Here is an 18458-nt window from a genome sequence, read left to right on the forward strand (position 1 = left end):
ATACACATATATATATATATATACACACACACATACATACCAGTGATGTACAGAGAACATTAAATTATTCACATCAGTTCCTACCCCAGGAACTTGTCATCCCTATCATACTCATTAGTTCGAGCTTGGCTTAAAGACAATTAACCAGCCAGTATGCTTTTATAATGCAGTAGAATGTACAAACTGTATGCATATGGCGTTGAACCCAGGGTCCAGAGCATAGTACAACTTCAGTAAGTGAAACAATGATAGCTTTTAGTAAATTTGATGTTAATTTATTAGAATGTTAACTGATCTTTTATTTTATATTTAAAATACTTAGATAAACATTTATAACAAGTTGCATCCATTTTTCTATTCCATTTTTGTCACTTTTTTTTCCAGGTACTAGGCTTTCTAATAAGAAAGCCCAGTGTAGCTGCTCACTGTTCTGTCTGAGAGGCTTAAAGTGACACTAAACTCAGGAGTTAAACCTTGAAAATGCATTCAAGTTAACTGTTAACAAAAATGTATCTTATTTGTGCATCATTTAGATGTAGATCCTCAAATCAACTCTGAATGACTACAATCTCACATTTAGTTAGTTAATTTGCACTGAAGGTATAGTCTATGATGATCCAGCTTGGAGTGGTGGCTACTTTATAACACAAATAGTCTTCAATCCACGGCACTCCAGACCGAAATACCAATACGAAGGTGGGTGCTGGTATGGCCTACGGATGGTGCAGCATAAATCACAGAAGTATTGAAATAGTCACCTGCGCCCCAAGGTCAAAAATGCTGGTTGTCTTTTATTCAGACACTAGGCAACCATAGTGACACAGTACAAAAAAGCAATGTTTTGGAATTCGAACACAGTCCCTTCATCAGGCAAACACACTGACAGTTCGATTCTGGAACGTTGTTTTTTGCACTGTGTCACTATGATTGCCTAGCATCTGAATAATAGACGACCAGCATGTTTGACCTTGTAACGCGGGTGACTATTTCAATACTTTACAACACACACAGGGACCATGGGGAACAAACATACCCACCCTTCAGAAGGGAGGACAGCGTCAGCACCAACTCAGAGATGATTTGATGCTCTACAGCTAAAAAAAATACATTTGTGTTAATAGTTGGGGTACTTGAATGTGTTTTTAAGGGTTAACTCCTGAGTTTAGTGTCATTTTAAGACCTAGGAGGAAAGTGTGTGTCCCTGTACCGAGTCATCAGCTGCGTGGGGCTAATACAGCTGAAGAACAACTGTAATCTTGAATGCACCACCTGCTGGATGCAAATAAATTAAAAAAAAAATTTTAAAAAAATTATAAAATGTTTTTTTATTTACCTGACTAAACACAAATTATTTGTCTAACTTTCCTGAATGCAATAAAAAATAAAGAAAATATATACAAAACATTACATATACACTCACATCCACATTTTTTAGGTACACCTGTTCAATTGCTTGGTAACACAAAGTGGTAATCAGCCAATCACATGGCAGCCACTCAATGCATTTAGGCATCTAGACGTGGTGAAGACAACTTGCTGAAGTTCAAACCCAGCATCAGAATGGGGAAGAAAGGGGATTTAAGTGACTTTGAGCGTGGCATGGTTGTTGGTGCCAGGCGGACTGCTCTTTGTATTTCAAAAACTGCTGATCTACTGGGATTTTCACGCACAACCATCTCAAGGGTTTACAGAGAATGGTCCGAAAAAAGAGAAAATATCCAGTGAGCGGGAGTTGTGTGGATGAAAATGCCTTTTTGATGTCAGAGGTCAGAGGAGAATGGGCAGACTGGTTCAAGATGAGAGAAAGGCAACAGTAACTCAAATAACCACTCGTTACATCTGAGGTATGCAGAATACCATCTCTAAGCGTACAACACGTCGAACCTTGAAGCAGATGAGCTACAGCAGCAGAAGACCACACCGGGTGACACTCCCGTCAGCTAAGAACAAGAAACGGAGGCTATAATTCGCACAGACGCACCAAAATTGGACAATACTGTTCAAGATTGGAAAAACGTTGCCTGGTCTGATGAGTCTCGATTTTAGCTGCAACATTCAGATGGTAGAGTCAGAATTTGGCGTAAACAACATGAAAGCATGGATCCATCCTGCCTTGTATCAACGGTTCAGGTTGGTGGTGGTGGTGGTGGTGGTGGTGGTGTAATGGTGTGGGGGATATTTTCTTGGCACACTTTGGGCCCCTTAATACCAATTGAGCATCATTTAAATGCCACGGCCTACCTGAGTATCTTTGCTGACCATGTCCACCCCTTTATGACTACAGCGTACCCATCTTCTGATGGCTACTTCCATCAGGATAACGCACCATGTCACAAAGCTCACATCATCTCAAACTGGTTTCTTGAACATGACAATGAGTTCACTGTACCCCAATGACCTCAGCAGTCACCAGATCTCAATCTAATAGGGCACCTTTGGGATGTGGTGGAACAGAAGATTTGCATCATGGATGTGGAGCCAACAAATCTGCAGCAACTGCGTGATGCTATCATGTTAATATGTACCAAAATCTCTGAGGAATGTTTCCAACACCTTGTTGAATCTATGTCATGAAGAATTAAGGCAGTTCTAAAGGGAAAAGGGGGTCCAACCCGGTTCTAGTACCTAATAAAGTGGCCGTTGAGTGTATATTTCAAATGAAATGTTCTTAATAGATAGATTTAGCATAGATTGTTGGGATGGAATCCAAAACGAGATTTAAACTTGGCAGAAATATCTTTTTACACTATAAGAAAATAGCACTGACTCATTGTCTGTTCAAAAATAATAAATCTCAATTTAAAACTAAAATCCCTTCTTACATATTACAAACAGATGATCATTTGCCCAGCACTGACATACCATGCCTTTGTCTCTCTGTGGAGACGGCCATCTTGGCAGAGGCAGGTCATTGCTTTCTCATGTCAAAGCCTTTAGCAAGGAGAACAGTGAGCAGCACAGTAGTAGCATCAACAAATCGAACTCCAAATTTCCTAAAACTAGCAGTCATTATTATTAGTAGCCTTATATTTCTTAATGCAGATAAACAGCTATGATGGTGTAGGCACAGGAATGCCAAAGCACATACAAATACTAGAATGTTCGTAGGCACACTCACATACCAGGAGGTACACTGCAATTTTTCAGGAGGAATTCCAGTCAAAAGGTTTATTTTCAGGGTACTGCCTAGGCACAATTAACATTTCTGTGTGTTACCTATAACATAAGAAATCCTTATGTTTTGAGTTCAGGTCCACCTAAGATAAAACTTTTCTAAGAAATGTGTGTTGGGATGGAATCCAAATGGAATCCTAACATGTCACCTGGCACCAGCGCAGACAGTGGTAAGCAGGGGGATGGAATCAGGGTCAGACTGGCTTGGTAGTCTTCTTGCTCACCTTCTCAGACCCATTCTACCTCCTCAAAGCAATGATTAGTTCTGTCGGAGGCCGGCAGCTCCAGGAAGGTGGGTTAAGGGGTAGAGTCTAAGCAGTGAATAAAGCAGCAGCATCTAGTAGTGGTCAGTGATGGCAGTATTGTAGGCAACTTTTTTAGATTAAAAAAAGGAAACTGTTTAGGACAAAGTATTGTCGACAAAAGATGCTTAAATGATTGATTTAACCCAAAACTTTCACTTTGGTTTAAAAAAAACAACAACTAATATATATGAAGTTGGAAGAAAGGTTTAGTGCAGCATAACCAATTTAGTAGTTAACCAGTCTTTTTTTTTATAGAGATCTATGAGGAACAGTTGGGAGCTATGATATAAACTATATTAAGTACCCACTGCCTTCATATGCTGCATTTCATATGTGAAGAGAGAGTGATGTGTAGAGGAGAGACATTTGGTGAAGATCTGTAGTTCTGAACCTGAGATAGGAAGCTATTTGATACATCTAATCATTTTCAGGTCCCTGCTGCCTTCTCTCCTATTTCACTGTCATGCATACCCGCTGTCTACTCTTCTGCTAATGTCCACTGTGTTTAATCTTTCTGGCTTCCCTCCTGCCACCCTAATTTTTCTCAAATGTCTGTGTGTCTTAAAAAAAAAACTGAATACTTTTTTTATTATCCAAAATAGTATTCTCTCCCTGAACTGTCTGTGTGTTACTATGTTCACTAGGCATAAACTACAGCCATTAATTAAAGTGACATTAAAGGCTTATAAAAAATGTTTCCCACCCCCCAATGTTAGTGTAGGGACTTACCTTAAATCATGCCACTTAATCCGACCATCTTCTTCTTTAGTGTATTTTTCAGATGTCCCTCCAGCGCTGGTGAGGGTCTCCGATCCAGCGCTGACTCCTCTGTCCTCCTCCTCGCTCATGTCCCACGGAGTCTGTGCAGGTGCACACTGCTCCATAGACTTACCTTGTGTCTCTCCACGTCTCCTGGCCGAACACATGAACTGCGCATGTGCCCGCCCCAAGATCCTTTGCGGCCGCCCAAGAAATTTTCAGATGTTTGGACGGGAGCGTGCGGCGGAGACACAGGTAAGTATTAACCCTTTGAAAAAGTAATTTTTTTATCGTTTTGCATATATTTACTGCTTGCTAGCAGTAGATATATGCAAAAGCATGCAAGGGTTTAATAACACTTTAACACCTGTGTGACTAAGGCAATTTCCATTATGCAAGCTAGACCACAGTTTTTCTTTCAATGCAACTGAGGGTGGGTCCTCATTATTATTTACTCTGGTATTTTCTTTCCTCTGAAATACCCACTGATATTCCTGGTGACTTTAATATCCTTATTAAGGTCAACACCCCAGGTACCTCTCAGCTACTCAGTCTTCCTTTGGCCTAATGCAAAGAAAAAAACCACACTTCTACTCACTCTGATGGTAACACCCTTGACCTCATATTCTCCCACCACTGTACTCCTTGCAATATCTTCACTCTCTTTTCACTCTCTGATCACAGCCATGTTTATTTCACACTCTCCCTATCTCTACCTTCCTATCCCGCCAACCAGGAAACCATTACTTGTATAAATCTTTACCCCTTTAATCCTTCTCTACTCTGGAACAGATTACCTTTATGACAAAATCATAACTCTGTCCTGCCCTGACCTTTCCACTTCTCTCTACAATAGCCCACTCTCGTCCTGTATGGACACACTTGCCCCACTCACCACTCACAGAATTAGGCCCTGTCCACTACAACCTTGGCAAACAGATGACACCAGAAGACTCAAAAGACATACTTGTGCTCTTGAGCAACTATGGCAGCATAAATCTAAATGCCTGTAAGACTTCACCCTATATAAATCTGCCCTCCAAAAATACAGTACCTGCCTCCATACGCCAAACAGGCCTACTTCATCACACTAATTAACATCCTCCACCTCCTCCAACCAACTCACTGACTGCCAGGAGATTGCAAAGCACTTCAAAGTCAAGATTGATGCAATTTGTTATGAAATCTCCACTGTCTAGACATCACTCCCTCCGAACACACCTTGTCTACCACCACATTCAATACTTTCTTCATTTGACCCTGTTACCACAGATGAAGTTGCTATTCTTTTGTCCAACACCCACCTAACCACCTGGCCCCTGGACTCTATCCCCTCACAACTACTCCGGTCACCATCTAGCCCTTTCCTACAATCTCTTAACCACATCTTCAATCTATCCCTTTCTAATCGAGTCATCCCCACCCCTCTAAAACAAGCATTGGAGACCCCCTTACCATCTTCAATCTATCCCTTTCTAATCGAGTCATCCCCACCCCTCTAAAACAAGCATTGGAGACCCCCTTACTAAAAAAGCCTTCACTGGACTCCACAAGTCTAAACACTTAAAGACCCATCTCTTTGCTCCCGTTTACTTCCAAATTTCTTGAACACCTAGTTTACAACCGACTGAACTATCTTACTGTTAACAACCTCTTTGATCCCTTTCAATCTAGCTTTGGTCTACAACACTCCACAGAAACTGACATCATAAAAACTTACTAACTGCTAAAACCAATGTCCACTACTACATACTCATACTCACACATACTCATGCACCTTCAGTGTCACCTACAATTTTACCTCCTCTTCCTCTATTCTCTATCTACACCTCCTCCTTGGGTCAGTTGATAACCTCCCACGGCTTGCAACACCCTCCCTTTTAGATTGTAAGCCCTCACGGGCAGGGCCCTCCTTACCACCTTGTCTTGAATTGTACTGTAATTGTAATGTCTTCCTTATATTTTAAAGCGCTGCGCAACTGTTGGCGCTATATAAATCCTGTATTATAATAATAATAATAATCCCTATGCTGATGACACCCTAATCTATCTCTCCACTCCTCAGTTCACCCCTTCTGTCTCCTCATACATCACTAACCTTCTCAATGGCATAACATGGATGTCAGTGTCCACTGTCCCTCTGTGCTATTCTCTACACTGGCTCCCACTTGCTAAACAAATAAAATTCGAAATACAAACAATAACATACAAATCCATTTACAACTTTGCCCCAAACTACATCACCAACTTCATCTAAAAATATCACCCAAACTGTCCTCTCTGCTCCTCTCAAGATCTCCTGCTCTCTAGCTCCCTTGTCACCTCCTACCATGCTTGCCTCCAGAAGTTCACCAGAGCCTCTCCCATCCTCCAGAACTCCCTTCCCCAATCTGTCTGCTTATCTCCTACTCAGTCCACCTTTAGGCAAACCTTGAAATTTAATCTCTTCAGGGAAGCATATCCCACCTGGAAATAATAACAGTCCTTTTACTACTTCCATTAGCTCTTGCTGTGCAATTATTACTTGTTATATCACTTGCCCCTCCTATTATATTGTGAGCTATAACATGCAGGGACCTCCTAACCTTCCTATATTTAAATTGTATTGTAACAGTACTATCTCTCTCCACTTTGTAAAGCGATGTGCAAACTGTTGGCGCTATATAAATCCTGTATAATAATAATAAACACATTTAAATGCGCATACAAGCACACACACTATCACATACACTGGTGTGAACCAGGGCTTTGTTGTGATTTTTGAAGATGAATTAGTCTGGGCACAGGTGCATTTTACTTCTTTTTAGAAATGTCCCGAGGTGTACCAATATGCAATCTTATGAAATCTGTGTATGGAGTTCAATTAAAGAAAAATAGAATTGTAAAATGTAGTTTGATTTTGGTATAATTTTACAAATGTATCCCATACATTTTTTTTAAAAAAAACACACTACCAAAATTATTATCTTCACTATTTGAAGAGTTATATGGGTTGGGAAGCAATAATCTGCAAACCTGTATGGGGATACATTTTCCAACATTTGCTCAGTGCTTTTAAGATGTATGAGGTTCTTTTTATGAAGTGCAATAAAGCAGTTGTAGAAGTTTAGTCTTGCAAACCCTGTTAATCCAACTATGTCTGGAGTCTGAAGCAGGTCACACGGACATATAAAGAGTCAAGGACTTAACTAGCTTGCAGCTATAATCCCATCTTAACATTATTTACTTCATAGTACAATGAGAAAAGTGAAAAATTAAGTAGCTCATAGCAACCAAACAGGCTTTACGTCACTGCAGCAAGACAAGAAGAGGATAAGTTCTAACTGGTACCTAGGGATATTGCAATTTTCTCCTTGTACCATTTGATATCATTTTGTTTGTGCTCATATGTGCCATTCCACGTCCATGGGGTATATTCAACCAAATGGTATTAATCCCATATGTGGTATTACAGATATTATTGTTCCATTAGGCAAGTGCATTCTGTACATTAATTATACTGGTACCCAGTATGCACTATACTTAGACCATCATCTCACTGTGATCTAAATGAATGCAAACTTGTTTACTATAGAGATCAGTAATCGCCACAATTCCAGACATGACTAACAAAGAATGATTGTTTTTGGCATAAAGCATAACTCATGAAATGCAATTACTCATTGTATCAATTAATGAATATTCCAGCATTTGATGAGGTTCAGGAGAAGCAAATCCCTGATAATTGTGCCAATGACGAACAGCAATAACATTTTCAATACTATACCAATAAAAAATTTAAAAAACTCCTATAGTTTTTGTTCTTAGTGTAATGAAGTAAACTTAGGAACTTCAATCCAATCATGGGCCAGTGGCGTGATATGTATTAAAAATTCCCATGCCTGTGGTTGAATGTTCGTGTTCAGTTATAATGAGGCTTAATGGTAACCCTGAGAAAAATGTATCCTTTTCAAATTGCTGGTCTGGTTGCTGATCGAATGCCCTTAATGCTTTCTAAGTTTCCAACTTGTTATAAAAGTGATGGCCAAGCACCTAGCATTTCCAGAAAAGGCAAGCTTACGCATGTCACTTAGCACAGGTTTTCGTCAGCTGATTCCCCTCCTATGGTACCTCCATGACCTCCTACTTGAAATGGTCTGGGTTGAAATTGAATTCACTTGTATTGGCTTGTCTTCCCTTTGTTCATGTACATCTTTTCTTTGAGGTTGAAAAGGGGAATCAAATCAGAGCTTGTAATGGTGTTGCACTAAACGAGTCATTGCAGGCTAAAGGTGGCCATACACTGCACGATTCTCGTACGAGAATCGCGGGAAATCCCGCGATCGTACGAGAATCGTGCAGTGTATGGAAGGCATGCAGTACGATTCTCGGCGAGTTGGTGGCCTTTCCATCAAACCAGCATGTTTGAAAACCCGCCGGGAATCGTACGATTCTCGGCGAGTTGGTGGCCTGCTGGTTCGACAACTGCCGAACGGGCCGGTGTGCGCACGCAACGCTTTTTAAAAGAAATCTCTGATCAGTTACATGGAATTAGTAGAATAATTAACATAATTCTCTGCAAACAGTTTTTTTTTCTAAGATAACCAATCTTTTAAATGCAAGACATGTCCTATTTAGAACACACCATACAATTTATAATCCTATAAAAGGACATCAATGCAGTTTGCAAAAGTAACAGCTTGTTTTTACATTTTAATTAGTAAGACTTAATACAGATGTCAAGGCAGCTGCACATGTAGAAACTGGTCTGGTACTTATAGGAGAACTATGAGGTGAGTGCTTTTCACTCACCTCATAGTTATTGGAGAATATATTGGTGGAATGCATCAAAAATAGAGTGGGCAGAATCTGGAGCAGTTGCCCATGGCAACCAATTAGATTCTATCTTTCAATTTGAAAGCTTAACTGAACAAACTAAAGAGAGAAGCTGATTGATTGGCATGCGCAACTGCTACAGATTCTGTCTGTTATGGTTTTGGTTAGGGATGCACCAATACTAAGTACCGTACTCGGTAAAAATACAGATACCTTTTGAGCTCCAAGACCCAAGACTAGACTAGAGAAAAATTCAAAAGTTACGAGTCAGCTGTCATTTTAAGGAGCACACAGAGCTCATGAGATTTGTACATATCTGTTTTAATGTAGGATTTTGTTCTTTATAAATATAAAGGGATGCACCGATACCATTTTTGCAAGTACAAGTACTGATACCAGTGGCCTAACAATCACCATAGCAACCTAGGTGGCCGCTATGGAGCCCGGGGCAACCTAGGTGGCCGCTATGGAGTCCGGCCAGGACTTTCCTGATGCCCTGCAGGCCGCCTGGGTCGCTATGGCATCTCACGCTGCTGGCTTTCACTGGTGGCTGTGAAGAGAAATGTGCCGCTGTTCAGATCACCGACAGTGATCTGTGCAGGGCTGCGTTCCTCCCCACAGCCGATGTTGAGTCAGTGAGAGCCAGCAGCGGCGGTGGAGCAGGCTGGACCCAGCAGTGGGGGAGGCGGGGCACGGGGTTAGCATCAGAGAAGGCAGAGCCCAGCGACGGGGGAGGGACGGGCCCGGCAACGGGCGGAGGAGGCGGGGCTCATCACCGACTGTAGAGAAAGAGGAGGCGGACAGGTAAGGAGTGTGACCAGCTCTTAGAGAGTCTATGGTGGGCTCTGCAGGGTCACCTTCAGGTGGGCTGTGTGGGATCTTAATTGGGCTCTGCAAGGGGTGTAATTAGAAATCAAAGGGGCCCCATAAAATTTTTTGCTATGGGGCCCTGTGATTTCTGGTTACACCTCTGACTGATAAATTTTTGTTTATTGCCATGTGACAGTTTTTCTAAAACAATACAGACTAATGATTTCCGGACAGTGGTGGAGCGCCAGAGCCAGGTCCCAGCTGCAACCGCTGCAACCCTGGTAGTTCTCATGAAAATGCAAAAATTCTGCACTGGTATCTGAAAAGTATCGGTGCATCCCTAGGTTTCGTAAATTGCCTCCATTGTGTACCAAAATTATTCTGAATGCATTGTTTTACTGAAAATATGGGTTGGATAAAGAATATTATGAGCATATTAAATTTGTGCGAATATTGTGTCACATAAAAAATTGCAACTACCACCATTTTATCATACATGTCCTCTGCTTGCAAAATATATATATTGTTTTGGGGGTTCTAGGTGTCTTTACCATGTAAAAAATAAACTAGTCCAGCAGGAAAAGGGTTAAATAAATGTTTTCTTTTGCTCCCCAAAAAGACAAAAACACGTAACTATAGGATGTACTAGGTTTTTTTTTATGTCAACTTACCTCCGAGTCTTGCGCCACATCTTCTCATGTCTGGTAACTCTAACACTAACACATTGTTTCTATCACTGCTTAGAAGATTATATAGGCCGCACTAGGGGTTCATTTAAAAATGTTTTCACGCAAAAATCAAACAGCTGTCACACAAGATTCACAAATTTTTTAACTTGGACTTGAATTGCAAAATGTGTGAATCATGGAAAAAGTTGTATGAATCTTGTGTAAAAACATTTATAAATAGAGGATTCAGGTTTGCATGTATTAAGCATTCACAACTGAATTCCTTGCCTTTTGTACTTTAGCCTGCATTCACAGCTGAGCTGAGCATTTTGTTTTAGCCAATGGAATGCTAGCTACAAGGAGGAGATGGCTATTAGGCGCAAAATTGTGCAAAAAATGCACATATTTCAGTTGTTTCCCATTAACGTTCATGTGGGCCAAAAATGTATGATTCTGCCTAAAAAAAATGTCATTTATTTTTTGCGGGACAAGCGTCGAGCTACAGGAAACACAACAGATGTGCACTGGCACCATTGAAAACAATGGGATTTTTCTAATTAAGCATTGTCACATGTAGGGAGAGGTGCAACAAAACGCTCAGGTATGAATGAGTCCTAAAGTATAGACGGTTACAATTTTGAGCAAACAAAATTGATTTCAGAACATTTGGTTGACTCTCTAATCGGTGATGGGGTAAAATCAGTGATCCATTTCAACAGCAGTGCAGACATTTTTTTTCCAGATCGAACAAAATTGAATGTGAATGTGGCTTTCATTCAGGAAACTCCATTCATTCCAAAACCAACAGGGTTACTCACTAAGCTGCCAGAGGCAGACGATGGATGAAGGCTGTGACACACTGCAAGCAGCGTGGAGCGGTGATGTGCTGCCTTCGCATGCAGCGTGTCATGTAATTTTCTCCCCGGCATGTCAGCTTGCGAGAGCTCGCACAGCTGAGCGTCCCGAGATGAAAAATGACATCTCCAGCCAAGCGGCCCGCGTGTTTATACACAATGCGAACTTCATCCGGTTGTTACGTGCAAGCCGATTGGCTGAAGATGCAGTCAATTGTCTGGCTGCACTCCGCTCACACACTGCATGCGAAGCTCCGTGTCTGACAGCTTTGCTTCGCTCTGCACGGCTTTGCATGCAGTGTGTCACGGGCTTAAACGAGCCGTAGTGAAGTGAACCGAACAACATTCGGCTATTCACTACAGCTCAGTACAGCTGATTTCACCGTGCATCGGCTGAAATCGGCTGCACTTCGGTCAGCTGACCATCTTCAACATCTGGATCGGCTGAGCCGAAGCTCCAGCAGCTCACTCGCTGCTGTTCGCCCCTATTCACATAGGGGCCGAATGGCAGTGAGTGAATAGCCGAATGCCGCCGAGTGGCATTCGGCTCAGCTATTCTGCTCGGTACCTCTGTGGTACTGAGCAGAATAGGAAATCAATGAAAAAAGTTTTTTTTTAAAGATATTAAAAATGCAAATATGTTAAATCTAAAAAAAATAAAGATTTTTTAAAATAGAAAAAAAAAAGAACATAAAAAAACTAATTGGGCGGAGCTAGCAGTGACAGCTAGCTTCGCCGAACTGCTTCCTATTGGCCGACACCTGCTAAAGTCTTCTAGCAGGTCCCGACCAATGAATAATAACTCGGCTCCGCCCAGCTGTCATTTCTGAGGCCTTCGGCTGGTTCGCCCCACTTCGGCTGTCACTTCGGCTCAGTCGAGCTGAAGCATATGCCTTCCGCTCGGCTGAGCCGCTCGGCCGCCTTCGGGAGCTGTATAGGCTATTTTTGTGTGGACATTTATTCGAAAATCTACCTTGGATACCCTACTTCAGTTTGTTGCTGTGAAATTGGGCTCAGGTAACCCATAAAAAAAATCATTTTTAGGTCCTGTAAGAAAGTCACTGGTCTGTGATCAGTATTGGCAATAAATGCGGCTTTATTGCATTCAACATAAAACGTTTCTTTTTATCAACAGGGTACGTTTTCCCTTTTAAACAAACGAATTCCAGCAGAAACTCCAGAGTAACATAAATAAAAAGGCCCACTCCACCTTAGGAGGCTAACTAACAGTAGTGTCCCTCACTACGTCCTACTGGAGCGGCTATTCCAGCTTCCAGTATAAATGAACATGAACAGAAACCACAGTCCAATACATATAGTTTCTAGCCAGACCTTATCCCACAGATATTCAGACGCTCTCCAGTCTGTATGCATCCATCCATCCAGTTCAGCATGGATCGCTCTCTGAGCTCCTGAGTCACTATCAGGTGCAGGCTAATAGAGAGAGGAGGTGTACCTGTTGGGGCAAGGCTTAACTCCTTCCTAGCCAGGTAAAGCTGCCCTTTTCACCCTCTCACTGACATACACAGAGTCGTATACCCTGTCACAGTCCATATGAATAAAGGTGCCCATACACCTTACAACCATCGCAAAAGACTTTTGTCTTGCGATGGTTGTAAGGTCATTAAAAAAACGTACACTTTGCCCATCTTGGACAGGCATATTGTACTTGCGATAATCGCAAGCACGCCCCGCTGAGGGGCGGCTTCCGATGACCGCAATGCTGAACGGGCAGTGTGCGCTTGCGCACACCAGCCCGTGCGGCAATTATCTTACGCGCACGCCACTTACCTGCCGAAAATCGTACGATTTCTCAATTCTCAATTAAATGACATTTAACATTTTGCTGATATATGTCAAAACAAGGCATAAAAAATGTTATCCTAATATTGTCTAAACAGGGTATTCCCTGTTTAGACAATACATTCAAATTACCTTCCAGAAAACAGTGTGCTAAAAAACCTGTTGACAAATGTTAATACAAAGTTATATTTTACTTCAAGAACTTTAAAACATAAGAACAAAGAATATATTAATTGTGGCACGTGTAAAGATTTGATCACTCTTCTACTTGACCAGTGATAAACAGGGATGAGCTCAGATTCGGACAGAAACTGGTAGCTCATCTGAACCCAGAAAGAAGCTGCCAGTGTCGGTCTAATTAGCTGCCATGGGGGCATTCCCCACCCAAAGCTGCATGTACACAAAGGGGGGATGCTGGTGACATCATTGAGTTTATATAACCACATGGCTCTATTAGGTCAGTATCAATGACAAAATATGCTCCCTCCAATCCCTAGTGATAAACACTTGCAAGGTCCCTGACCCTAATTTTCTAATTAGGCCTTAATAGCCATTATCAGCTTTTAGGCTACATTCACACCTACCAAGTAGGTGCAACTTGGTATTCCTGCAGCAGGAACTTGCGATTTCCTCTAGCAGGAATTCCAAATTTTCCATTCACAAGCAGCAGCTGTCACCAGATCAAGTTAATGATCGGGTGACAGAGGCTGCATTTAAAGGTGCCCATACACTGCACGATTCTCGTACGAGAATCGTGCAGTGTGAATGAAGGCGTTTCTAATGTACGGTCGCACGTCTTTTGTCTAAGGAGCATGCTAGAAAACCAGCCGAAAATCGTAAGATTTTCGGCTGGTTGGAATGATGCTCGGGAGACAAATACCGAACGGGCCGGTGTGCGCACACTGCCCGCTCAGCATTGCGGTCATCGGAAGCCCCCCCTCAGACTTTTTTTAATTACTTTACAATCATTGCAAGACTAAGGTCTTGTGATGGTTGTAAAATGTATGGGCACCTTTAGAGCAGCAGAATGCTGGCACACTGCATGTAATCGTATGTGATAGGGTTGCATGTGGTTAGGAATCAATCACTATAAAGGTGGCCATACACTGTACAACCATCGCAAGACCTAAAGGTGCCCATACACCTTACGATTATCGGACGAAACTTTTCGTCCGATGATCGAACCGTCGTACGATTTTCGTACGACGGCCCCATCCTGCCCCGATTATCGCAAGGTTCAATCAGCGGTAGTTAGAAAAAAACACCTGGACGACTTGCGGTAATTGACCACAATTATTTTCGTTTGCGCATGCGCAGTGTTAATCGTACGACTTTTGACGGACGGAAACGCCACCAACCATGCGAACATCGTACGATCAACCAAAGTTTTCAAACATGCTTGACCGTCAAAAGTCGTACGATTGTACAGTACTATCGGTCGGGCACTCTATTCACACGTTACGATTGTTGTACGAAAAGTCGATCGCATACGATTATCGTACGATAATCGTAAGGTGTATGGGCACCTTTAGTCTTGCGATGGTTGTAAAGTGATTATAAAAAAACGTACGATCTGCCCATCTTGGACAGGCAGATCGTACTCTCAAACATTGCAAGCCCGCCCCCCTGAGGGGCGGGCTTGCGATGACCGCAATGCTGAACAGGCAGTTTGCGCGTACGCACACCGGCCCGTTCGGCATTTGTCTCTCGCGCACCGTTCAAACCAGCCGAAAATCGTACGATTTTCGGCTGGTTTACTAGCGTGCTCCCTAGACAGAAGACGTGCGACCGTTTTTACTGTACTTCCATACACTTTGCGATTATCGTATGATCGCAGGATTTCCCACGATTATCGTACGATAATCGCACAGTGTATGGGCACCTTTAGAATTGTGCATTCGGATGAATCTGCAAATCAATGAAATTTCGAATTAATAAATTATTAAATGCCCGAATATACGAAAAACGTAATCGAGCACATAATAATTTGTTTGAGACGCGTGGTGGCTAGACATGTTCAGGGCGAAAAAATTTGTTTTGACCGAAACAAATGAAAACTAAAAACATTTTCATTCATTTTGTCAAAGGATACAAATTTTAATGCTGTTTCGGATTTGGAAGCAACGAGCCTCTGAATCCGAAGCTGCACAATAAACTGTAGAACAAGTGGCGGCCACATTGGCCACCAGCGCGTTCTGTGCATGCACGCCGCCATTTTGGAGTGCGGGGGTAGCACCACTGAGAGGGTTAATAATAATTTCCCCCCGGAGTGCTTCTTTAAAACACACATAGAAAAAAAGCAAACGGGCTAAGAAAGAATACTGCCTTTTCTATGACCTTTGAGACAAGACATCTGTATCGTGGACGGTGCAGCGTGTCTCATCAAGAACTAGTTTGTTGGTCCACTGACAAGCAGCATTAGAGAAGGGTATGTTGGTATACACCAAGATGGCGGAGCCCGCATGCCAATGTGGCCACCGCTCGTTCAGCGTAAAACGTTCAGTGTATAACATTACCATCATGTGACATTATACGCTCTGCCGCCATTTTGGAGTGTATGTTGGTATGGCATATTCGGGTGCCGCCATCTTGGTGTATACCAAAATATACTCCAAGATAGCGGCGGGTATGCGCCTAACACACCGCCAGCCAATATGGCCATCGCTCGTTCTGCTGACGAGTTTATGTATGCCCGCATATAGTTTTGGTATATTCGGGCATATAATAAATTAGTTATTTCAGATTCGCCAAACCGCCGACTAAACTGAATTTCGTTGATTTGCAGGTTCGTCCGAATAAACATGTCTAGTGGGGGCCATATTGGGAACGGCGCGTTCTGCGCATGTGTGCCGCCATCTTGGAGGCGGGGTGCACGAGGTCACACGCCGCTATGGGCGCCGCCATTTTGTTGTATACCAAGATATATACCAAGATGGCGACTATTTTAACAGTATGTACAGTTCAACAAATGTTTAAAAACATATATGTGGTTATGCGATTTCTCTGTGTTCTGCTCAGTCCGGGTATGACACCTTTGCTTTGGTTTGTTGTTGTTACTGTATATTTAGGGGTGCGGTGTCTGATTTTCTCTGGTGGCGCATAAAATATTTTGTATAGCAATCGATTTCAGATGCTGATAAAATCACTTACAATGAATGCTGCTCCTCGATGTTTAGAAGTTTTGGCTTCCTGCAGAATCAACTGGTCCCCTGAGCATTGGCCCTGATTTCCTGTTTTAGGGTGGCTCCTTTCCCTTGCAGGGTCCTATGGAGCTGCCACTGTGTGTGCCTGTAAGCTGCATGGGTAACCAGGAACAAGTATCACAGTGACTCCAGGGAAAATTATTATTAACCCTTGCAGTGTGGCTACCCCTGCACTGCAATGGGTAATTGCTTGTTTTGGTCTAGGGCTTAAAATAAAAAAGTTATACTCACCTGAACCTCTAATCTGGCAGGCTGTGACGGTGCTCCCTCCAGCCTGTCTCCTCTTACGCTACAGCAATGGAATGTCCCTCAGTGTCCTCACATCTATACACTGTGTATGGAACGTGATGATTTACAGGACCTTAGACCACTACAGCAGGGGGGAGGAAAGGCTCTAGGGAACGTTCTAAGAGCAAGCCAGCTGAGAGGATCAAGAGAGTGTAACTTTTTTTTATTTTTCTTCCCAGGCACAAACGAGCACTTAACCCTTGCAGTGCGGGGGTAGCCCCACTGAGAGGGTTAATAATAATTTCCCCCCGGAGTGCTTCTTTAAAACACACATAGAAAAAAAGCAAACGGGCTAAGAAAGAATACTGCCTTTTCTATGACCTTTGAGACAAGACATCTGTATCGTGGACGGTGCAGCGTGTCTCATCAAGAACTAGTTTGTTGGTCCACTGACAAGCAGCATTAGAGAAGGGATGAGACAGGCAGGAAGCAATCCCAAGAATCCTGCCTCAGCACCGCCACAGAAATGCTGCTTTGTAATGCAACTTTCCTCACTGCAGATCCTGAACGAGACACCCAGCACAGATGGATTAGTCTGCAGCTAAGTTGTTTTCACAAAGCCTTTGCTTCTAAAATCCCTTTCATGTCACTCCTGAGCACATGGTACATACGTCTTTACTCACCAGGCGAGGCTGAGGACAAGTGTGTTCCAATTCTTCCATGCTTTCTAAGGGAAGATCACCACAAAGGGAATTTGGGATACCTGTTTCTGACTCAGCATCAAGGCTGAGAACTGGCATGGCCAGAAGAAGGCTTGCTGTAGCTCTCCGCACGATGTAGAACTCCTCTCGGGTATTCTAGGCGGTGGATATTTTTCCCAGCTTCATGCCATTTTTCCCCTGAGAAACAGAAGGTGCTTGTTTAAATCTTATAAGTGGAAGCGGTGATGAACAAGGCCTTGGTTTATCACTATAACAACCAGGCAGCAGCAGCACAGCACACGGCACAGAATGCACTGGCCTCATTTGCATGGTGCCTTGTGGTTGGATAGTATCATCCCAGCACAGTTTTAAGTCAATGATGATGCATCCTGCCCATAGCACAAGTCCTGGGAGTTTGCCTGGCTCAATGTCTCATTCGGGGAATGCAGACGAGCCTTGTTTTTCATTTGTTATTAAAATAACATTTAAAAAAAAGAAAAAAACACATGACTGAAGATTTCAGGACATGCCACAGCACTATGGCTGTGTGTTTACATTGCACAGTGCTGTTACATATTGCATACACTGCATACTTTTAGCTGTGATTGTTTTCACTACATGGCCTCATTCACATGGGGCGCGTTGCCCCGTACAGCGTGATAACAGACCCCCGTGTGAATGAGGTCATAAAAAGAAGAGCAACACACCCCGTGTGAATGAGGCCTAAAAAAGAAAAGCAACACAACCTGTGTGAATGAGGCCTAAATAAGAAAAGCAACACACCCTGTGTGAATGAGGCCTAAATAACAAAAGCAACACACCCTGTGTGAATGAGGCCTAAATAAGAAGAGCAACACACCCAGTGTGAATGAGGCCTAAATAAGAAGAGCAACACACCCTGTGTGAATGAGGCCTAAATAAGAAGAGCAACACACCCCGTGTGAATGAGGCCTAAATAAGAAGAACAACACACCCCGTATAAATAAGCCCTAAATAACAAAAGCAACACACCTTGTGTGAATGAGGCCTAAATAACAAAAGCAACACACCCTGTGTGAATGAGGCCTAAATAAGAAGAGCAACACACCATGTGTGAATGAGGCCTAAATAAGAAGAGCAACACACCTTGTGTGAATGA

General features: G+C 42.6%; 1 protein-coding gene across 3 annotated transcripts in view; it reads right to left on the bottom strand.

Annotated features, from left to right (window-relative positions):
* Nucleotides 1-17667, bottom strand: part of PCYT1B (phosphate cytidylyltransferase 1, choline, beta) — a 52871-nt gene extending 35204 nt beyond the window's left edge. For 2 of the 3 annotated variants that reach the window (XM_018561141.1, XM_018561140.1), the window contains exon 1: nt 17303-17667. In XM_018561141.1, the coding sequence (XP_018416643.1) occupies nt 17303-17419 (117 nt within the window). In that variant the 5' untranslated portion in view covers nt 17420-17667. The remainder of the gene's footprint in view (nt 1-17302) is intronic. The other variant, XM_018561139.1, reaches the window with a different exon arrangement.
* Between the last annotated feature and the right edge of the window lie 791 nt (nt 17668-18458).

This window comes from Nanorana parkeri, unplaced genomic scaffold (genome assembly GCF_000935625.1).
Source record: "Nanorana parkeri isolate BGI_ZX_2015 unplaced genomic scaffold, ASM93562v1 scaffold503, whole genome shotgun sequence".
NCBI classification, from domain to species: Eukaryota; Metazoa; Chordata; class Amphibia; order Anura; family Dicroglossidae; genus Nanorana; species Nanorana parkeri.